The sequence below is a fragment of the Clavelina lepadiformis genome, chromosome 9 (assembly GCF_947623445.1).
Source record: "Clavelina lepadiformis chromosome 9, kaClaLepa1.1, whole genome shotgun sequence".
NCBI classification, from domain to species: Eukaryota; Metazoa; Chordata; class Ascidiacea; order Aplousobranchia; family Clavelinidae; genus Clavelina; species Clavelina lepadiformis.
The window spans coordinates 15,632,616-15,655,640 of record NC_135248.1 but is presented as its reverse complement, the minus strand read 5'-3'; the positions used below and the strand labels follow the sequence as shown (position 1 = coordinate 15,655,640).

Sequence of the window (23,025 nt, the reverse complement as noted above, 5' to 3'; positions counted from 1 at the left end):
ACGTCGCCGTTTATCAAGTGACATTACTAGCTCCTTCACTTGTGTGTCATCCTTATCATGTTTCGCACCATTCAGGTGTTTCACCAGATGCTTTACATATTTATCGCATAAGGGGCACTTTTTCTTCCCTTCACCAGACAGCACATTGTATGATATTTTATGAACGTCTCTGCAATGACGACCAACATTCATCACCATTTTTTCGCATATGCTTAAAAACATAAAAGTCACAAAATAAACTAGGAAATAATGTTTTCAGGGCAGCTAAATATAAACCATACCTGCATTATTTTGCCTTTCTTCTGTGGTGACGCTTCTTCCCCGGCACCTCCTCTGCCCCACTATGCTCCGCTTCACCTTCTAACCCGTCAGATTCCCTTTCATCCACCACCATCTCGTCTTCTTTTCTCTCCGACACTTCTTGCCCTGCTGCCTCTTCCTTCTCTTCTTCTGATTCCCGTTCGATACTTTTCTTTTCGCTTTCATCATAAAACAAAGCATTTTAAGTCATCACAGTTTACATAGAGCATGGTAATTTTTAAAATCTCGCATAAGTTCAAGCCATGTTACTCACAGACTAACTGTCGATGCGTTGTAGCATTTCTGACGCCACTATTTCTTGGGCAGCCACGACTTCGGACGTTGTAGGCGAGGCTCCTAAAACAGCAGACATGGAACAACTTACCAATTAATGTAAGAAATATTAAAAAAAATAAAAATGCAACTCAAATTCGGTTTCTATACATAAAAAAAAGCAATTTGAATGCTAACATTAAGTGGCTTACTTATAATCAAGAGGTAATTCCTGGCCAACCTCGCCCATACTTTCGATTGTGCTTTAGGCGAAATTAGACCTCTGTAGGTCTTTATCTTTAATTGAATAATTGTGGCCCTCTTGAACTGAGCTGCAAAAGAAACATTTTCACCTTTTTCCGCTACTAACTGGCACACACTTTACGAAGAAATCTTTACGAATTTGTGTCAAGAACAGAGTGAAAGAAAAAGTGAAAACGCTTACCCAAAACCTTGTACTAACGATCTCATTTTCTTCTTTCGAGTTTCAGTTTAACCAGGCTCTGCATCCTTAAAGTTCTTCGGAATTTTCTTTTTTTTTTCATTTAATAAGCTACAAATAAAACGACAACAATTTATAACTTGTAAACCAACAGAATTTACAGAACGCATAGCTACGCACCCTTTTTGGCAACTTTGAAGGACTGATGATCGTGTCCACGTCGTCATCAGATGACGACCTGTGTGACAGAATGCTTTCGGTTTGAGGTCGCGGTAAATTTTTCGCCACCTCCGGCCAACTTCAACCCTCGCTGCATCCTTTTTTCCGCAAACTACTTTGCTCATTTATGGGGAAATTATTTCAAATTTCTTTTCCGTTGAACCGGACAAGGTTGTCCAGCCCTTCCTTCAACCTGCCAGGCATGACAATTGCTGCATCCCCATATTTTGCGAATGTTTTGTGATCTTGCACCTGCATTAAAAACATCCCTTTTTTAATAGTTTTCTACATGAAAGGAGAATGTGGTGACTTACCCGAATAATCCAACGTCCTTTCCTGGTCCGGCAGCCTTGGTTAAGTTTTTCCACGAGCATGTTGCGGTCCGCACTTGTCCGCTGCGAGTTTTTGGTTATCTGATAGGCCATGAGGATTTCCCCATTGTCCTTCTCACATCCGCTCCGGGATCGTTTTCCCAGACTGCATGTTTGTAGAATATAGTGAGTTACTGTATGAACGAAAAATGAAACAATCAATATTAGATTTGTTTAATATCTTGCAGCCTACAACCGATAATTTAAAACAGGAGCTAGGCCTACAGTATGCTAAAACAGAGCAACTAAATGAACAGTACCTCACTCCACGTGCGTAGCTGAGAAGTGAAGGTCAGTCTGAGAAGTGAACTGGGTTGATTGCATTTCATGCTTGAGTGATCACATGCGAATTTATAAAATCTTTAAGATTTGGAAAGGGAATTATCTACACAGCATACCATGCAAAATTTAAAAGTGCTTGTCTGCCATAATTTTCCAAAAACAACAAATACAATTTTACGTTTAGCAGCGATAGAAACGCAAGATAGGAATGGCCACGCAGATTTTTACAAGATCATCGTTCGTTGTTTCTTCTACGAATCAATTTAAATTTTGTTTTAATTTCATCATTCATTTTTATTTCAAAGGCAAATTTTTTAAGATTCGATTTTAATTAAAGCAAATTTATACTGTTAAAGATTTATACTTATCGTCCCATCTTGGTTTACCACGGTCATCCAAGATGGGACAAAAAAGTCATTTATTTTGTAAATCGAACAATAAATAACAAGAAAATTTACTTAAACTCGTGCGGTTAATTTCAAGCAATGCCAAATCTAACATAATCCGATAAATGATGAGCCAAAGAATATTGTCGTGTTTTTGATTGAGAACAATTTTCAGAAAAGTCTCACATCTTGGGTGACTTTACCCTAACATATAACCGTGTATGTGAACACAGTTGCCATCTCGTCTGGAGCACTATTAACTGAATCAGTGTGACAATGTAGTAGCAGGGCGTTGTTCGAAGGACTGTCGATTGGTGTAACTTGAAACTCACATAATCATGTGAAATAAAACTTAGAGGCATGGCGTCCACAAGGTAATTTATAAGGGAGGACAAGTTCGTGGTTCTTTTCAGTTTCATGTCATTTAATTGCAGGAAAAGCAACGACAAACCTGGTACACGCGACCTGTTTGTTTACAGGTAGAGACTCCCAATCTTTTACAATATTTCTGGGCAGGATGTGAACAAATTTTACTTTGCTTTCTTAATCATATGGAAATTTAGAATAGCAAAATAGCAAAAACTTGAATACGAAGCGTCCAAAGCAATAAGTTTTACCGAATTAGACTGCAATTAAACTACAATGCAGTAACTCAAAAATACCATAAACCAGAACGCATATAAAATAGAAAATCGTGAACAACAGTAAACAAACAAGAAGTCGCCTTTGTACTCGTATACGAATTCCCAGTATGCTTATAATTGAGAAGTTGTACACACGAGGCAGGACGAGAATGACAGGATGTAAAAATTTCCTTGTTTGGAGAGCCACATGGGCTTAATGTAAACACTGAAGTAAAATGCGATCACGTTGTAACGTATGAAAGACATATATGGCAAACACTGCATAGTAAATATATTTCACCTGATTTAGAATAATATAGGCCTACTGCTGACTGTCATGCAGTCAATCCCAGTCGGATAAAATTTAAGCAGACAGATGCAATGAAAACAGTTACAAGCACGATGCAACATGGTGGAGAAATTAATTTAACATTAAAACAAAAAATAATGAGGAGGTAAGAAAATAAAGGCTCATAAACTTTGGTGGTCAAATTGTAACCTTTTAAAGTTAAGAAGATCAGGAAAGAAAATATGACAAAATAATAAATCAATCAGACTGCACCAAACACAACCACTCGCATGCATCCAAACATGGAAAACATTTACCCACGCAAAGGAAAATAATTAATAAACGGTTGCTACGTCAATTCCTTCACTTAAATATGGTCCAGTTTCCAACCTCTTAGCCAACTAACATTTTATTCCTGTGACCGCTTCAAGCAATAAACGTTGGAGTGAAAAACCCACAACCCAATGATCGAGATGAAAGTGGCAAAAGATGCAGGAAGAGCAAAAGAAACCTCCTGCAGCAAACCAGCCGCAATCGGGCCAAATGACCTTGCCACTGAGACCATCGATGAACTCATTCCCAGTAGTTTGCCGACCTTTTTATAATTGGATTTAATTTATATCGTAGAGAACAATTCCACCACAGAGAACTTGTCCAGACACCATTTCCTACCATACTAACCTTCAATTTTAAGGGCGATTTCACCCCAACCCTAACCCTAAGTAACTTTTTCCATTCCTCGTCAACCCGCATGGTCTTAACCCTAACCCTAAGTAACTTTTTCCAAACCTCGCCAACCGAAATGGTCTTAACCCTAACCCTAAGTAACTTTTTCTAAATCTCGCCAACTCGGCTGGTCTTGACCCTAACCCTAAGTAACTTTTTTAAATTACAACAAACTCAAAACGCTTAACCCTAAAGTAGCTATTTTTACCAATTATAACAACTTCACAATGCGTTATCCCAAAAACTGTTTTTATGATGAAATCATCAAACTTACAGTAAGGTCAGTTTGCCGAAAATCGTTAGTATTTGTTGTTATTAGCCCATTTTTTGGAATTTTTAATTTCTTTATAAAATTTTTTGGTGGGTTTTCACGTATTGGGGTTTTAATATGTTGTAGTCATATACTCTTACTAATAGAATACGATTTTTCAGTCTATTCTCATTTGTGGTTCTTGAGTTATTTTCAAAAAAGTGTTAGGTGGGCCTTAATTGATACAGGTACCTTATAACTGGCATATCTCGTCATCGTTAAAACCGCAAAAATGTTTTATAATAAAAGCTGATCTAAGACCTAGAAATGCCTTAGATTTTGTGCCATGTATGATTGTTTCGTCATAAACTGCGTCTAGGTTGCAAAAAGTTTTGTAATACAAATTTCCCACTAACATTTATTTTGCATGAAAATCGATTGACATTTTGTTGTTTGAGTTGATTTCTTTGCCGTTTAGTTCTAATTTTCCCTCTTAAAAACATAGCTTATGAAAAAATCTTGCGTTATGTTACGCAACGACAAATTTGGTTAACATAAAGATTAGAAATATCTGTTCTATTCACTCCAATCGTTTGTTGCCGGCCCGTGACCATTTTTTAAAAATCTTTACCCCTGGTGTAGAAAGGTTTGGAACAACTGGCATTGACAACAATCAACTCAAACGACAGCTTAGTTTGGTTCCTTAATTTTGACCGAAATCTTTGATGAAACAAACCAGCCCCAACTGTTTTAATGCACAGTATCCACAACGCAAATTCTCAAGTTACAAGTCTTCGTATGAATTTTGGCCGAACAAATTATTTCCACAGCGAATAAGAACCTATCTCGCTTTACGAAACTCGCGGTCGCACTGAAACCTTAAGTTGGTGACCCCGCGTAGAAGCAGAGTATCGTGATAAACATCATATAAATCATTTACTTTGGCCTCAGCAAGTGACTTTGCAAAGTCGTTGCCCTTTGTATCGTCTTGTGAGGAGTCACTGCATCGCTCGTATATAAGAGAATGCAGGCGATGGTCCGGTCTTGACGCTTGTGAGCGGGGAACATGGACCAGTTCATGCTCCGGGGCATCAGCTTCGATCTCCGCATTATAATCGACGTCGAAGGAAGGCGTTGCGTGAAGATTTGGCACCGAGTTGCAGAGAGGACTCTTCGGGCGGGTCACGTGAACAGGTGATGTTTTGATGAGAGGAAGGGGATTCCCAGAGTCGCTTAGAGGCGAAAAGAATTTCGTCTGTCTTTTGTCTGAGCTGTGACCTTTTATGCTAAAGCTCCCAGATTTGATGATTAGTTTGGAGTGAAGGGGCTTCCCCTCGTACGTACGGGGCGACCCCGGAAGTTTTCGTCTACCTTTCAGGTCACTTACAGACTTCATGATGTCGTCTGGTGACGAATAAAATAGATTTTCCTTTTGCCGAAAACGTTGTGAGTTCTGGAAAATGCTTTCTTCGCCCACCACTTGTGTTGCTTCGTGCTGTGACCAGTCATTTCTCAGAGAAACACCCTTGCTGTCGCCAACTGGAAACTTTTTGTCGCATTTTTTTGCGATTTTTTGCTGCAAGCGTTTCTTGTGCAACATCTTGGGCAGAAAGATGAACTTTAGAGCTCCCAAAACGCCACCGATGACGACAATCGTCCCAGCAGCGACAAGACCCAGGGTTACCCATGACGAAAGGTAGCGTCTTACGAACGGTATTGCAAAAACTATGAGTGTGAAGACGATTATGACGAATCCTGTGATGACCGCACAAATACTTGGCCGGATGCCCGGGTTTTCGTGGATCATTGACTGGATGCGCGAGAACCACCTCAATAGCTTCGGTCGATTCTCGAAGTAAATCCGGTTCTTGCTTCGTTGCGATTGGTTTCTAAAAAGAAAGTTGCGCTTTAACATGGGAGCGGTCGAGGTGCCTAGCCCGTAGAAACGCAGTCCGAGTTCGATACCAGGTGACGCTATACCGTTGTAATATACTTGGGCAAGGCATTCATGGCACTTGCTTCTGTTCAGTGTCAACTTATGTAAAAAATAAAAAAGTAAAAATCGGAACTTGCACATCAGCAAGCTCGGTAACCGTCGCTCGAGTGCTGACGGATCATCGCCGGGTTTAGGTTGCGCAAAGAATTTCCTCCGTCAGATTGCGAAACCACAATAGCCAGTAGAACACTTTATAAGATGTCTGTGTGAAAGACAACCTTTGCATGAAATGTTGTGTCTCGGGTTGCGAAGGAGGAGAGCGGCTCCAACCTCCGAAGTTCAGGTTCGTGCTCCTCCTGCATCCGCATTTCGACGAAGTCGATTGCTTCATAGGAAAAGAAAAATTAAAATTTTGCTTCTTAATCACTTAAGCTTGTTAGTAACCAAAATTATTAACAGGCCTACCATCACGTGATAAACTTGCTTCCCACTTGATTCAGCGCTGGTTCAACTAAAACAATTCACTTTCTCTCACCAGACCTTATCAGACACATTACCATGGCACAGACCTGACATTGCATTGCGATATAAAGTCAAATGTCCAATCACCAATTCATGCCAGGAGCAACTAACATTTATCAGCCGGTGTGGAAAGCTGTTTATTCGGCCAACGTTGCTTTCAGCGTCGGGATCTAGACTGAGGGCAAAAGTAGACAAAAATATATCGAAACGCGACTGAGCTATTTAAAACAATTTTAGACTTTAGTCGGATTTTAGTCTTAACAATCTTTCTCAGAGTTATTGAGGCAATTTTTTCTTCAAGGGTTTGACCACATTAGTGAGTGACACTGCGCATAAAAACTGACTTTGTGCGTTAACAATCGTCAAATTTTGCTCACTACGCATCGCTTAACCTTAAACGCCTTTTCGTTAACCTCGGTGTGACTTCTTGATCTCTTAACTAAACTATTTTGCTCGTTCAAGCATAGAATACTCTTTCTCTCTGACGTAAGCAAGGTTCTGCCAAGCAGAATAAAGCAACTTTGAAAACCGTTTATCGTGGTGTTTGTCTCAGGTTTCACAACAACAAGGGATGGATAGCTTTTAAAAACTTTTGGAAACCAAACATTTTCAAACACTTTTTTGTCCTAATAATAAAGCATTGCAAAATGTCCAATTGCTATTAAGCTACTTGGATGGGACGTTTAGCGGAGCAAGCTCAAACAACCGCAAAGAAACTTAAATAGCCCGAATAATTTGATTCTATAGATCATGGCAATCATTCCCTGCATGCCAGAAGCACAACAACGAAAATCAGTTTGAGAATTCAAACGTTCACTCAGCCGCGTACAATCACACAATAGCCTTCATGCATCAACAGCAACGCGAGAGTCATAAAGAACCCAACCCAAGGCTTACACAAGCAATGAGTTTACTGTATGTTGGTCGAAGGTATGTGTGCGGTAAACAAAAGAGTTAGATGATTTTTAGTTCGATGGATTTTTCATTTTAATATAAATTCGTCAAATCAGACCCGTTTAGTAAGCTCCAGAAGTGTTAAAAAATGTTGAAGAAAACTTCGCTTTTTCCACCAACTTTGCTCAAGTAACAAATGAAGCGAAGCGCTTCTACTAATACAGTGATTGACTCTTCTTCGATCTAACACAGACGTTTAAAACAAACCATAGTGCGTCAACTCGAGTAAACAACACTTGAACCTGATCAAGCGGCTGGGACGGATCGCTTCTTGCTTAAAACATGGTTTTGATCGTTTAGCTAAAACCTTGCAACAACATAGACATCTAATAGGCTATCTCGTCATAAACGATAACTGATGAATAAGAACTGGATGACATTCCTTTTTTTTCCTTTATGGGTTTTGTTTGCAAAGAAAAAAATCTGCCAACACTTAACGTAAATAAAGTCAAATGCTGGGACTCGAGTCTGCTGCAAGTAATTGGAACAATATTTCTTCTGATAATTCCCTCATCGAGAAACTAAACCCACACATTGGCATAACAAAGCATACTTTAAACGCAAACTCTTCAAACTCATCGCAAACAAACATGACCTGAAGATTGGTCTAAATACGTTCAACTGACTTTTCGCCCAAAACAAGAAATTCTCGTGAAATAGAAGCGGAGAAATGCGTTTGGTAACTTCTCTACGCAGAGTTTTAAATGAGCCAGAACACAGACTTTACATACTGTCAGGTTTTCTTAATATGCGCGAGGTTAACAACAAGCCTCGACTTTCATGCGGCCTTTTTCTCTAAAATTCCTTCACGCATGAAGTAGACCAAAGCGGTATGGCAATTAGGTTGAAACCTAAAATGCGGACATATTAATAATGCACACGCACTTTCCAGCAAGAGCGATAATAATCAAGTCGAATCTAAACAAGATTTTGCAAATTAGGTTTTTTTTTTCTCAAAGGAAAGTTTAACCGCTGTGGAAAATAATCTCAATCATCTGCCACTATTTTTAATCGAGATGGAAATTAACAAAATGACAATGTTTTCAACTGGTCCGATTTCAACCCAAGGTAACACTTTCAACTGTCACTGGATCCCATCTAATTATAGAGACTTGTTTCAATTATTTCCGTTTATCTATGAATTAAACTAAGATAGCCGCCACACTTGTAATCCACATGAAATAATAATAAGATAAATAAATTAAGACAAAAATTGCGTTGCCGTTCCGTTATTGTTTAAATAAAACAAAGTAAACAGAAAATAAAAAATGAAGGTTATATATAAACAAAGTTCACCCGTTTAATCCAAGATCTTTGCTGCAAGTTTGCGGGGAGAGAATTCCTTCTACAACGTTGTCGTCTTAACTTGGCGATCCCCGGAATAATTGGCTGCATAAGAAGGTCAGGACCAAAACTTGAACTGCTCCGCCGGCTCGACCGCCTCAACATCCCGCCAAACACAGGATTGGCCAACCTTGTCATTTCGAGCTTCCTACTCATCGCCTGTTAAAGCTGGAAACATAATTGTGATTGGTTCATTGTGAGACTGGCAGGTGGGGCGGGCACCTCTTGTCTTATTGCAACCTAAACCACACGAGGACAATTGCAGTGAAGGTTTGTTCCTATGGCAGGTTGGTGGCAAGACACGATAAAACCCTTTCAAAAACGATCCGTAAATAATTTCAGTTTATGAGGAAATGTTAAAAATTGTAATGTCAAAGACAAGAGGCCGCCATCTTTATACAAAGCTTTAATAATTGATCCAGACCAATCCAAACTTTTTGTCACTATGCTATGGCAAAGTCGATTGAGATGCCAAGAGATACACAGCAAGAATTAGTCGGCACATGAACTTGCGCAAATGTGCTTTTAAGCGCTCGCTGTTTATCCAGTTGCTTTAAAATTGACCGAAATAACTGTGATTAATATTAATATAAGCGACATAAAATAGGACCATTATGAAGCAAAATGTGCGTTGCCTAAAAACAACGCTGCATTTTATCCGCATAATACCACAAAAGCCGCTGAATTATTCATTAAGTTTGCGACTTTTACGCAAATGTAAACTGTTTTAGAAATCGGAGGAAAACAGAAACTTAAGACGATAATTGTCGAAGCTCCTCTGAATTTGATTTGAATCAACATTTGTTTTGATCTCTTGTCGTCTCGAGCAGGTGATCAGCAAATGTCTTCTCATTTGATTAATATTTCAACACCTGATAAAATTGACGAATCTCGACCCTTATCGGTTGATAAACGACTTAACAATCAGGTTCTTTCTCACTCGAAACTTGATCACCAACATGGCCTACTGCGCTGCAAGGTCTGCCTCAGTTTGTTCCATCAACGCGCTTTATGGTTAAAGGGAAGTTTATGTTCGGATTTTGTTTATTCCCGGGGGTCGATTTCTGCAAATATCAATAAAAGGGTCTATGCATAATTTAATATTCGAGCCCAACCAACTTAAGTTTAAGAAAGATCGATACTTGAGCTCACGTCATAGAAAACTCCTCCAGAACGCAACTCACAAGAAACTCAACATGGCAAAATATTTACTGAGCAAGGCTGTGCAGGTGGAGTTTAAATGGTTTCATCATAGCTGTTATAATTATAGGTTTAAATATCTCTAAGGATATACAGAGACCATGGTTTTATCTCAAGCATCTAGGAAACTAAATACGTAAATGTGAAGCCCGGCTTGTCAATGAATCAACGTGAAATATTAACACAAACATTTTTAACGGTCTGTTTTATAAATTTCCATGCTGGGCTCGCTAGTCTATGCTAATCCACTTTGCCATTCTACTCGCTATGACGTCATCATCTCGCAAAGCCTTGATAAGAGTGGAGAAGGTTCTTGCTGTGACACCGACAAGCAGTTGGAGACATAACCTTGCATTTGCTGCGTTGACAATTGCTACGAGCTCTGGCATCCGATGCACGAGCTCGATGGCGAAGTCGGCTTCGATTTCAATTTCTACGATTGACGTTTCCTTGTTTAAGTGCCGGCGTGAAACATGGTTTTTAAAAATTATCTCGAATCCACTGAGAGAAAATATCGACATGAAAGCCGACATCGGTGATTAACTAAGGCGCAGATTTTCGCTATTATTACGTCATTATCACGAAGGGTGGAAACTACCGGCCTAGCAAGAATGATGGCGGGGATTGCGCGAGAAAATCGCTGAACAATACCTTTATGTGACATCGATCTTTTAATGACCAGAGGTACTCGTATAACCCTTCAACAAGCACCACATGCACCCGAGCTACCACCTGACAACGCCAAATGACGTCATTTATTGCAAAACATCGGTGTAAACCGGGGAATACCCATAAATCTGATACAAAATGGCAGCAATATTTGATGTCAATGTGAAAACATGATTTACAAAATTTCATCCCAAGTAACTCGTAAAGGATTCGTTGAAAAAGCGATCACTCGTCAACTCTTGTTCTTTTTACGCTGCTGGATCTTTTCAACCAAAAATCTGTATCGCGCGATGCATTCTTCCTGTGAAGTAGTAATAAACCTCTGTTACGTCATTTCCTCTACATTAGCATGTGAAGAATAAACGGTTTTTCGTGGGGACGAACCCAATCGAAAGAATAAAATTCGCGGAATAACCTAATATGGCATCATCGGGAATAGGCACAACTGGTGAAAAACAGAACTTTATTGTCTGCCAAACATACCAAATATGGTATGCCATTGAGTTCCAAATATGGTTAATTTGGCTCTCCATAGTGGTGGCTTCTCTGCATGTGCCATACTACGTCATAAACTTAATAACATTTCAAGGTTAGGAACACAATCTGGTATGAGGGGAAGCACCTTGGACTTTCCCGGGACACATTTCGCGATTTTGTCCCACCGCTCAGCTGACGATTTCGGGAATTGTGTTAGCGCCATCTCGAGGAGTTTCTGCTGGCTCTGTTCCCAAGCATCGACCATGAATGACGACGTCACATCATTTTGGGTATCTGCGGACGAAGTAAAATACACCTTGAACTTCACTTCAGATCACGTGATCATTTGAACTCATGAGACAAAACAATAATTTGAGTTGGAATTTCGCTAAATGTAATAATTAACAGTCTCCCTACTGACAACATTCTATATTACCATCTACGTCATCCTGGTTGGAATGTATGTCGCGTTTGATATCGCGCGATTCCTGTCGTCGTTTCACCTTTGAACTTGGGCTTGGGGGGTCCACCCGGTTGGAACTTGATTCTGATCTTTGCTCACAAGCTGAAGATTTAAACAAATATCACGTAATCATGCTCATTCATGCGTAACAATCACGCTTTCATGACGAAACAATGACGTGTATGAAAGAAATCGTATCAGGAAAGAAAGCGACGATCGTTGGAAGGATTTTATGCAAACATTGTTGCGCATTGATGACGCAACAGAGGGCGACCAACGAACGACCTTGGCAGCGACTTCGCACAAAATTACCAAGACACCTATGACGTCACTCACCGACAGCCGCCTCCAACGAATTCGGAAATTTCAAGTTGAGTTTGGAGGAGAAATATCTGAGTAGGGTTTTGCATCTGCTGTAAGCGACCGACAGAAGCTCGCACAGCTTTGACAGCGCTGACAAGATGAAATAACTCGTCAACTAACCATGATGAGTACCCATAAACCATTACAACGACAAGTAACCAGTGACACCAAACCATGACAACGGCAGGTAACCAGTGACACCAAACCATGACAACGGCAGGTAACCAGTGACACCAAACCATGACAACGGCAGGTAACCAGTGACACCAAACCATTACAATACCAGGTAACCAGTGACACCAAACCATTACAACGGCAGGTAACCAGTGACACCAAACCATTACATCGGCAGGTAACCAGTGACACCAAACCATTACAATACCAGGTAACCAGTGACACCAAACCATTACAACGGCAGGTAACCAGTGACACCAAACCATTACAATACCAGGTAACGAGTGCCACCAAACCATTACAATACCAGGTAACCAGTGACACCAAACCATTACAACGGCAGGTAACCAGTGACACCAAACCATTACAACGGCAGGTAACCAGTGACACCAAACCATTACAACGGCAGGTAACCAGTGACACCAAACCATTACAATACCAGGTAACCAGTGACACCAAACCATTACAATACCAGGTAACCAGTGACACCAAACCATTACAACGGCAGGTAACCAGTGACACCAAACCATTACAACGGCAGGTAACCAGTGACACCAAACCATTACAATACCAGGTAACCAGTGACACCAAACCATTACAACGGCAGGTAACCAGTGACACCAAACCATTACAATACCAGGTAACGAGTGACACCAAACCATTACAACGGCAGGTAACCAGTGACACCAAACCATTACAACGGCAGGTAACCAGTGACACCAAACCATTACAACGGCAGGTAACCAGTGACACCAAACCATTACAATACCAGGTAACCAGTGACACCAAACCATTACAATACCAGGTAACCAGTGACACCAAACCATTACAATACCAGGTAACGAGTGACACCAAACCATTACAATGGCAGGTAACCAGTGACACCAAACCATTACAACGGCAGGTAACCAGTGACACCAAACCATTACAACGGCAGGTAACCAGTGACACCAAACCATTACAATACCAGGTAACCAGTGACACCAAACCATTACAACGGCAGGTAACCAGTGACACCAAACCATTACAACGGCAGGTAACCAGTGACACCAAACCATTACAACGGCAGGTAACCAGTGACACCAAACCATTACAACGGCAGGTAACGAGTGACACCAAACCAACCAACGCAACGTCCACAACCAGGACTACCACATGTCACCATCTCACTTCGTTTTCACATTCCTTCTGGCAGGGAGCACGACATATGGCCGCGGGAAAGTGGCCGCGAACAAACTCACCGGGGTCAACTGAACGTGACGTAAATTGACCGCAGACAAACTGACTGTGACATAAACTGGCCGGCGATCAAATTAACCGTCGATAAATTGGCCGGCGATCAAATTAACCGGCGACAAATTGGCCGTCAAAAGGTCAAAATTTTAAACTCGGTAGTATTTGACAAACAAGGAAGTTTATTGCGCAAATTGTAGGTTGTGGGCGATGCCTCTGAGAAAATCTAATATGTCACGGTTTGCAAAATCTTCAACGATGGTTATTGCAATAAGTCCATTGTTACAACATGAGATAGGCTACAACGCATTGTTTCATAATCTCATCAAACAACTCGTCTAGACTGGGAAAATGTATGTAACAATAAGAAATCTATGAATATGGGTCACCGTACAAGGGGCCAAAAAACTCTACGAGTGGCAACCTTGACTGCAATACACATACTGGATAGTGACTAGATAGTGAATTAGAATTTTGACCTTTTGACGGCCAATTTGTCGCCGGTTAATTTGATCGCCGGCCAATTTATCGACGGTTAATTTGATCGCCGGCCAGTTTATGTCACAGTCAGTTTGTCTGCGGTCAATTTACGTCACGTTCAGTTGACCCCGGTGAGTTTGTTCGCGGCCACTTTCCCGCGGCCATATGTCGTGGAACCCTTCCGGCAACGCGCCAGGTTATTTTGAGAACGACACAACGTCATAATCTCACCACTACGTAATAATCCAATCACGAGCAAGCTGTTATGCAAACGGTTGATCTACAAAGCGTCTAAGTCTCAAACCTTGAGTCATGACCTCACAATGGTGGAAAGCACCGAATTTTCAGCCGCGAGTAAGACTACAACGGCTAGTCATGCTTGTCTGTGTGAGTCTACTATCTACGTAAGCACCACAAGGCTTGTACCTGCGCTGACTCGCATTTGCATGTCGCTGTTGTCGTACGCCTGCGTGGTTATGACGTCATCAGGTATCTTGTTGGCATCAGCGTTGCGATTTTTCGTAAGAGCATTGGAAAAAGTTTCGGAGACCGCAGAGTGTTTCACTTTGCTTCCTGTATACATTCCAGAAGCTCAGTTAAAACATTTGTGCGATTCACACGTCGTGTGAGCAATGCAGCTGGCATGCCTGGGATGGAGATCCCTGTCCTGGAAGCCTTGGCCTGGTTCGTGACCTCCCCGACGCTCCTTCCTAATTCCTTTGCAATCTTCTGCCACCGTTCCGACGTTCCTCCTGGGTATTTGCTCATCAGCCTCACCAGCTGTGATTGGTCCTCCTCTGTCCAATCAGATCTCTTCTTTGTGTTCTACAAAAATAGCAAGGTTTCAGTCAAGTTACCTCCAGTGAAATTCAAATGCAGCAAAATAATGTTCAAATTCTTCGTGGGTATCTTTAAAATATATGCAAGAAGTCTTGGTCAAAATTGAGCCAAGTGAAATATCAAGGACTTTGGAAGCGGAGTTTCAAAGTTAAACTTTTTACGAAGAGATCCAGCGTGGGACAGATCTCGCCGCTACAGCACAAATATGAGCAGCCGTCACCTTCTTCTTGAAGTCTTCATCAGCCCACTCGTCGTACATCGCTTCCAACTCCTCAATTGACTGCAAGTTTTCAAACACTGAGGGCGCCGTTGGGCCAGATTCAGATGACTGTTTTATGAGAAAAACATATAGTTGAATCTTGCAAAAATTTTTAACATTGCACATGCTGGTCAACTGATGAGAATGCTTTCCAGACCTCAGTAAAAGCATTCGTTATCACTACCAGTATAATAGCAGATGTTTAATTGTTTATATTGGGCATCTTTCGCAACAATACTCACGGTCAGCTTCAGCTTCCTTCCTGTATCAGATGTCTATGAATTTGAACGAACTTTTTGCCAATTCTTTCTACAGCCATTTGCGGCTTCTTGTCCGAGCCACAACAACAGAATTAAGCGGAAGTTCAGTAAAAAACGGTAGAACCTTTTTATCACCGATTAAAATAAGAGAGAGAAAATGGTTACGCTCGATTGATTTTGAACCTATAGGCCAGCAAGCTTGATGGAACTTTTTTCCACAATTTAAAAGAAGAGAACCTCTCCCTCTCATTCTAACCTGTGATAAAAATGCTTTACTGTAAAAATCACAAACGTCTACTTTCTCTTTAGTTCTTCTTCTTCTTTCTTGAGTCGTTTCAATTCTCGTCTGAATTTTACAAACTCGGGCAACCACACGGCAAATCCATAAAATTTACGGAAGATCAAAATTGGCAAGACATCGTATAATGTTGGCTTCGTTACTCTACAAACAACAGCGTTTAAACTCAACAGAACAGAACGGAACAGAATTTTATTACTGCACATGCTTGTTTCATGTCCTCTAACACTTAAAGTAGCCTCGGCATAGAAGGTGAGATGCTTCTACGTCTTACAAGTTTTCAATTTCCTCCACAATTTGGTCTGCGTTGTTCAACCCTTTCTTGCGTTGCTTTTTCTGTTTTTTCCGAAGTCGAGGCAGATACTCATCCTGAAACAGAGCAACAAAGTGAAGCAACCAGGAGGCGGGAGAAGACAGCTTCGACATACCAGAGCGAGCTTCTTCTCGGCATAAGATCCCCAGATGACGAGGAAATGTCCAAGAGTAACGATCAGCGCGATGATGACGGACACTTCAAGCAAACTCATTTTTCTCAGTTGCCTGAACAGAACAATGACACCTTTGTTACAACACAACACAATTATCTGCTTAACAAGGGCAGGTAGCCTACATTAACTAATTCACTCAGCTTTAACCGACAACTATGAAATAGAACTATCATAGAAACCATAATTGTGTCTGTCTACTAGCGATTGCATACAAATAACCCTGCAGTTGAAACAAGCTACTGTTTCCACATAATGGCACTGCAGGTCATGACGCAAGATGAACAATGATGCAACTCACCTGGGAACATACAAGTACGCAGCCGGCAGTCCATTTGCCAGAACCTCATCATAAATTTCACGCTTTTCTTTCGTTTTCAGAATCTACATAAAATCTCCATTTCCAGTTATTTGGACAAAACACAGCCTCAGTGTCAAAGTGATCCAGGGCAATATAATGAATACCTCATACATGGCTGCAAGAATCCGGAAGCTCTCCTCTGCGCCTTCAGTCTTGTTCTTGTCCGGGTGCATCGTCAGTGAGAGCTTCCGATAGGCTCTTCTTACCTCCGGCTGGCTCGCATCCTGATCAAAGCAAGGAAGATAATCGCAATTCTTCAACTGATTTATTATCGTACATGTGCTACATTTCAACAAAGGTCACGTGCTAAGAGTCGAATGTTGTGGCAATAATTACCTGAGAGAGTCCGAGGAATTCATAGAAATTGAGCTTAGTTTGATCAACAAGATCAAATATTTCCGTCTGCTCCGGCGAGAACCACTGAGCCACCGAATATTGCACAAAATAGGACAAAAACAGCAACAAAATTATATGCCTCATCTTTGTAAAAATATATATTTCTTTTTGCACACAAATTGTTTACATAATTGCAAAAACTGAGTCTGGAACAAGAAAATCAGCACATTACTTAGTAAAGGAATTATTTCAATTCTAATCTTTCACCACATTCATGGATAAAAAACCTTTACGAAGCTTATCAAGGTTATTCACAAAACATGGCCACTGTCTGCATTCAGTCACCAGCCAACTACTGCGCAGAACACAAAGCACTTGATGTAATACTACTTGAAGGCAAAGCAGACAACTGATACAACGTGCGGGCAAGACGCCGCATGTAAAATGCTTGTTTAAGAAGACTTTGAAGTACCTCTGTGCTTGTTATCACAAGAGCAACACAAAGTGAACAACCACGTAGCAATAGCAGTGGTGGCCAGCTTCTAAAATAAACATTAAAATGCAGCATTATACCAACATTGCATAACTAACAGCACACCGTGCAATAAATTACGAGCGTAACAGTTAATGGCATCTCCAAGACATTGTTTGAGTCCACTCCACAGCAGAGTGTAAAAATTACAAATGGAAGTATAATGTGTACAAGCAACCAATGAAACGCTAACGGAAAAAGTCCGCTAAGTTTTGCCTTCTAAGAGGTCAATGCTTTTAAAATGAATCATTACTTTCACTATGTCTGGCTGTTTAAATTGGACGATTGCTTCTTACCCCACCCTGATGCAGCCACCTTGTGGTAAACAAGTTGCGAGTTTATTTAAGTTTAAACTGTTAAAATGTGGTATACAAGGAGCTTTCAGCAAACTTGTCAGTCATGAGCAGAGGAACTCTTAGTTTTTGGGATATCGTCATTTACAAACAGTATCATAGTTTCTAACAAAGGCTTATAATCCACCTGTAGTTAGTAATCTATCCCAAATAATAAGGTACTTTCCCTACCACACCTAAGTTCCCAGTCCCGTATGCATAGTCATGTGTCTGACATATTCGGTTCATCAGCTTGAGTAGTTATTTACCAAGCATGAGAGGAAACAGCAGAAGTGCGTTTACCAAATCCACATTTTTATGTTGTAAGAATTGTCTTGCTTTCAACCACGAATATATCTTCCATGCAAACCAACACAAAAAAAGCAAAAAAATTACTTACAAACTAATCACGTTTATTATGACATAAGACACATTTCAATCCATTCCTAATATGCACATTGTCTATTATTTTTTCACAGAAAATGCGCTGTGAAAAATAAAAATTAGGAAATGTTTAAAAAAATTGCCACTCAATACTTGACGAAAGTGAGCGCAAGCATTATGGTGACATGCAATTACAACCTTTCCAACCCATAAACCATGACTACAACCTTGCATTGAGACACCTTCAGCAAAATGTGATGGTTTTATGACAAACTAAGTGGATAAAAAGCTATATACAGGAAATGTGTGGGGTGAGCACACTTTCAAAGTTAGAGTTTTGATCCTGAGATCAGCACTTTCTTGACTTTTAGGTTCATTCATCTCTTTAGCGATTATCCAAATCCAGTTTAACCCATGCTCCTGCGCACACTATTGGCCCGATCGCTCACTGAGAAATAAATGCTAGAATTTAAACCAGAGGTGTTGAACATGCAGACCGCAAAGAAATTTTGAATCGGTTTGACAATCGCTCTTGCATGGCGAAGCATTCCGGCAAGACCAGCAGTCTTGAACTTTCATTGACCTGTTTCTAATCTTTGCGTAATGCAATATCAAAAGCTGATAGCACGATTGAGTCACAGCAGTATGTCTTCAATAGATTGCCGCACTCAACCGATGTATTTTTTGTGGCCGCGGGAGCAGCTAAAAACCTAAAAACCTGCCAAATTAATAGGTTGCGCTTGAATGATAATTATTATGCAAAATTTTACAGGTTTTTTAAGTTGTTATTTTGTTAATTTCAATATGAATGGACATGGCTATGTTTTGGTTTATCGAGGAAAACCGTTTTGTTTAAAGAGTAAAAGGCTGCTAGAAGTCACGAAGGAAGAAAACTTAAAACGTAATTAACTTTTCTAAACTCAACATCACAGAAAGTCATTACAGGCCAAGGCTGACAGACCTTAGTACGCAATTGAGATTTGCCACATCGCCAGTTCGACCTAATATTAAGCACTAAGCAAAGCAAAAAATTTCCAAAAATCTCACTAGGCAAAAAATTTCATTAAATGTTTTTGTTAATTTTTATTATTTTATGCTTCAACGCTGCATTAAATAATTTAAGCTGTGTGGTTCGCATCTGTTTTAATACTTTCGTTTGTTGTTCGTTTGTTGTTCGTTTACGTCGTTCCGCTGTAAAATAAGAACTAGATAACATATTTTCAATGTTTTTTCTTTATAGCGTAATTAAGTTCAAATCTTCCGTAATTAAGTTCAAACTCAACTGAGCGAAATCTTTACAGTTCAAAGACCAGAAACGCTTGTCATTTAAAAAAGAATCAAAGTGGGTGGCCAATTTCCATTGTTAAGTTTAGGCGATCGAAAAAATCTTGCCAGTCAAAAAAAATGATGGCCGTAACTTAGAAAGGGTGAAACAAAACCTATTATAGGCCTATGCGGAATTAATTTTTATCTTCCGCAACTATCCAACCTGGCCAGTTTGCTAATCAAACACTGCAATACTGAACCAGATTAACAAGTTTGGATGATGTATTCGCAATAACTCATAATGCAAAGTGTAGCGCTAGCACGAACAACATTTATCATCACCATCAAGCCAAAATTTATATGCGCAACGTATCTTCAACAACTGTCATACATTCCAGTCTGGGCAATAAAGTACGGTACCAGTAGGGTAGGCTAACCAATAGGCCTATGGGAGAAACTTCCTTCGACTTGAAAAAACTTGAACTTGAATAAACGAAGTTTTACTGGGCGAACAACAAAGATTTTTACATGACTAAAAGCGTAATTTTATTCTCTAGCTTATAACATAATTTAAAAGGATACCGTAGCCTAACATTTCAAACAATAGGCCTAACATTTCAAACAATAGGTCTAACATTTCAAACAATAGGCCTAACATTTCAAACAATAGGCCTAACATTTCAAACAATAGGTCTAACATTTCAAACAATAGGTCTAGCTTTTTTGGTGGTACCGAATGTTTGACTGACAATTTTTGCACCACTGTTAAAATGCAAAACAACGAATTTCACACTTTTTGGAGCTGTATTTCTGATTGGTTCATTTTCGGGGTCTAGTATACAGTGCATAACCACATAATGCCCGTGTGTACCAGACCCCAGCTACTCGAATTGACTATTGAGACGTCATCTGGTTGTGCACTTGCATACCAGACCCAATTTTGGTTATATAGACATCATATATTTATAACTTGTGAAGCTTTGCCCATGTTTTGCAATAAAACGAAAACCTCTGAAAACATTTTCTTTTTTCTTTCCATGATATATGTGTCTTTTATATCGTTAGTTTTTGTTGTGCTATGTAAAAGTTGGTATTGCAATTCTCCTTATGCTCAGTCAATACCAAAAAATAAGCGACGTATTATTAAATCAATATTTAATCTCGTCAATAATGTCCGTAATGAATAAATAATAAATAATGAAATAAATACTGATTAAATACTGCCCCACTTTCCCCTATAATCCTGTATGATTGAGGCAAAAAAGCAAAGTTAATGTTGATAATGTTAATATTGCCCTACACCATCCATTGGTGTTTAGCAATCCGCAGATTCCCTTTCAAGGCTCATCGAAACCGACTGATATGCTTCACTTCAGGTGCGCTGCCAAACTACTATGGGGGGGGGGGGGGGGGGGCGCTGGGCTATGGCCATTTTAAAAAACAGTTTTGAAAAACTTATGGCACCTCCTGAACCCGATCCTATATACGCCATTCTGTGTGGCCGAGTCGCATATAGCTCTTGCAGCGTATTTCATCGGGCAACTACACGCGTTCAACAGCGTTTTGTTACGTAAATGATTACAAAATTGTGATTCATGACAGTTTATTACGATCGATACAAATATAAACGACAAGCGATTAAGATAATGCTCAAGAACTCTGCATGAAGTTGTGAAAGATTTTAGAAAAATTAATTACGACTGATGGACACATTGTAGAGCAATTCTCCCTTTAAAAGCCTGAACCAGCCTTCCATGACCGAAGTGTTTTAAATTGTTCTGCGGGGCGCCATCAGCTGCTCAGACTTCCACAGAATACACACGCGTTGCCTTGCCTCCGTACTGAGGACTACACTGCTCCGAGACTTGGTCAAAGGCCGCGTTGCTGGCTTCGGGGAATACCCCAGTGTTGTCGCTGGAGTCGTCTATGAAAGGTTTGTTATATTTTATGACGTCTCTTTTCTGGCGTCGCTCTCTCCTGCGTCGACAAGCCAACGTTACAGCGATGACGCACATCACGAAATTGAGGGAGAACAGCGACACGGTGACCACAAATAGACGGTTGAACTGTCGCTTGAGGCGCTGTGGAAACAAGCCTTATGTTGGTCAAAAATGTCAATTAGCTTGCGACGTAATCACCGTAGAAACGTGTTTTTGGCAGCAAACGATATTTTAGATTGGAAAGTAGAACCGGTCGAAGAAAGACCTCATCGCTCGGGTCCCGGGCACTTATCTTTGTGTCAATTCGGCAAGCACTTTATTAAGTTAGCTTGCTTTATTTTTTGTTATAGCTTAAGTTAATGCCGGAACTTGAAGCTGTCCATCAAGTCTATTGAACAAGAGAAAGCGTCGTTCAAGACTCAAGAGCACCACCACCGTTTGACGCAAACGAGAATTTACGTTCCTGAATCATTTTATAAACTACCATTAAATTTATAATTGGAACTTGCACAACGGCTAGCTCGGTAACCGGCGCTCGAGTGATGTGGAATTCATCGCCGGGTTTAAGTCGAGCATTTCCCAGTCCGAGGATAAACACATATCAGTATTATCAGGCATCAGAGGTATTATCATACCTTACCGTACGCTGTGAACGAAGTCTGAAGTATTTTACTGTTAACTTTTGAAACCCCGGTTATTCCAAGTTAAGACGTATAGTTTAGGTCAGCTTGTCCGCAATTGAACTCGCCATTTAACCGATCTAGAGCGCTCACTTGAACCTGGTTGCCCCTCCGGTGATCCTGTGGCCCGGACGAAGTTAAAGGTCAATCGCGCATAGAAATGGAAAACGCTTCCGACCCTGCTTGGAAATTTACCTCTGTTTCTCCGTCCATGAGATCTTTCACTCCTGCTTCGTCGAGGCAACTTTGCGAGAATTCGTCGCCGTAGTACATGATGTTGTCATCGATGAAGCGAAGCAATTCCTCGTCCACTGCGTATTCTGGGTCGTAAGTAGCAGGCCATGGACGAGTGACGTAATCCCTGTATGAAAAGAAAAATCTTCATTTGTTATGACGTGATTGATTTCGTAATCTTCGTTGTAGAAGCTTTCATGGAGAAGTTGTTTTTTCGAATTATCTGGGATTAAAATTTCATTGTTTTGATTTAAGTGAAAAAGTAAGAACACGATCGTGCCCGATTTACCAAATAAATTGAAGCAAAAAATAAAACACTTCGAAGTAATTTGAGGTTGAAGAGTTTAATTTTAAAACTGGCTACAACCCCATCAAAGAGAACTTTGCTTGGAGCTGGAAGCCTCCTAGAGCATTGTTCGGAATGCTTTGATACGTTTCCAAGCAATTTCCATCAAACTATCGACAAAAGTGTCATCACCACTCAAGCGAGTCCATTATTGCTACAAAAATTTTAAAATATGACGTAGTAGCCGGCGTAATTGGTTGAATTTACCTTATTGTCTCCTTCGAAGTAGCGTTTATAGTCTGTCTTACGTCAGTTGAATTCACCACCGCCAAAATCGTCATCAGAACTAAAACTGACGTCACAACAACACGCATACTTTCTCTCAATATTGAAACTTATCCAACTATTTTGTTAACTCAGAGTCATAAAAATTCTATAAAATCCTTGGAATATTTGTCTGTGGTAACCGGTGTAAGAAGCAACCTCTCACCAGATTTGTGAGCGCATAATGCGGTCAACTAACGTTGCAGGAAGCGCTTTATGCGCGCCATGGCTT

At 40.3% G+C, this 23,025-nt stretch overlaps 3 protein-coding genes and 2 long non-coding RNA genes across 5 annotated transcripts; all 5 read right to left on the bottom strand.

Moving 5' to 3' along the window:
* Positions 1-26: 26 nt before the first annotated feature.
* On the bottom strand, positions 27-645 carry LOC143470958 (uncharacterized). Its single transcript, XR_013119452.1, has 3 exons — positions 575-645; positions 282-479; positions 27-211 (listed from the first exon to the last, which is right to left on the bottom strand). It is a non-coding gene; the product is annotated as an uncharacterized LOC143470958 (long non-coding RNA).
* A 154-nt stretch (positions 646-799) lies between these two features.
* On the bottom strand, positions 800-1,678 carry LOC143470957 (uncharacterized). Its single transcript, XR_013119451.1, has 4 exons — positions 1,549-1,678; positions 1,196-1,486; positions 1,019-1,126; positions 800-905 (listed from the first exon to the last, which is right to left on the bottom strand). It is a non-coding gene; the product is annotated as an uncharacterized LOC143470957 (long non-coding RNA).
* A 2,912-nt stretch (positions 1,679-4,590) lies between these two features.
* LOC143471327 (uncharacterized) lies at positions 4,591-8,281 on the bottom strand. Its single transcript, XM_076969775.1, has 3 exons — positions 6,563-8,281; positions 6,376-6,482; positions 4,591-6,050 (listed from the first exon to the last, which is right to left on the bottom strand). The coding sequence occupies exons 1-3, from the start codon at positions 6,563-6,565 to the stop codon at positions 5,003-5,005; spliced, it is 1,158 nt and encodes a 385-aa protein (XP_076825890.1). The 5' UTR covers positions 6,566-8,281; the 3' UTR covers positions 4,591-5,002.
* A 2,562-nt stretch (positions 8,282-10,843) lies between these two features.
* Positions 10,844-17,054, bottom strand: LOC143471434 (dnaJ homolog subfamily C member 1-like). Its single transcript, XM_076969886.1, has 14 exons — positions 16,816-17,054; positions 16,584-16,703; positions 16,420-16,502; positions 16,062-16,173; positions 15,908-16,002; positions 15,634-15,777; positions 15,318-15,337; positions 15,037-15,251; positions 14,624-14,801; positions 14,403-14,549; positions 12,063-12,179; positions 11,700-11,828; positions 11,409-11,557; positions 10,844-11,087 (listed from the first exon to the last, which is right to left on the bottom strand). The coding sequence occupies exons 1-14, from the start codon at positions 16,957-16,959 to the stop codon at positions 11,019-11,021; spliced, it is 1,722 nt and encodes a 573-aa protein (XP_076826001.1). The 5' UTR covers positions 16,960-17,054; the 3' UTR covers positions 10,844-11,018.
* A 3,861-nt stretch (positions 17,055-20,915) lies between these two features.
* LOC143470603 (uncharacterized) lies at positions 20,916-23,011 on the bottom strand. Its single transcript, XM_076968846.1, has 3 exons — positions 22,737-23,011; positions 22,145-22,310; positions 20,916-21,410 (listed from the first exon to the last, which is right to left on the bottom strand). The coding sequence occupies exons 1-3, from the start codon at positions 22,841-22,843 to the stop codon at positions 21,129-21,131; spliced, it is 555 nt and encodes a 184-aa protein (XP_076824961.1). The 5' UTR covers positions 22,844-23,011; the 3' UTR covers positions 20,916-21,128.
* Positions 23,012-23,025: the final 14 nt, after the last annotated feature.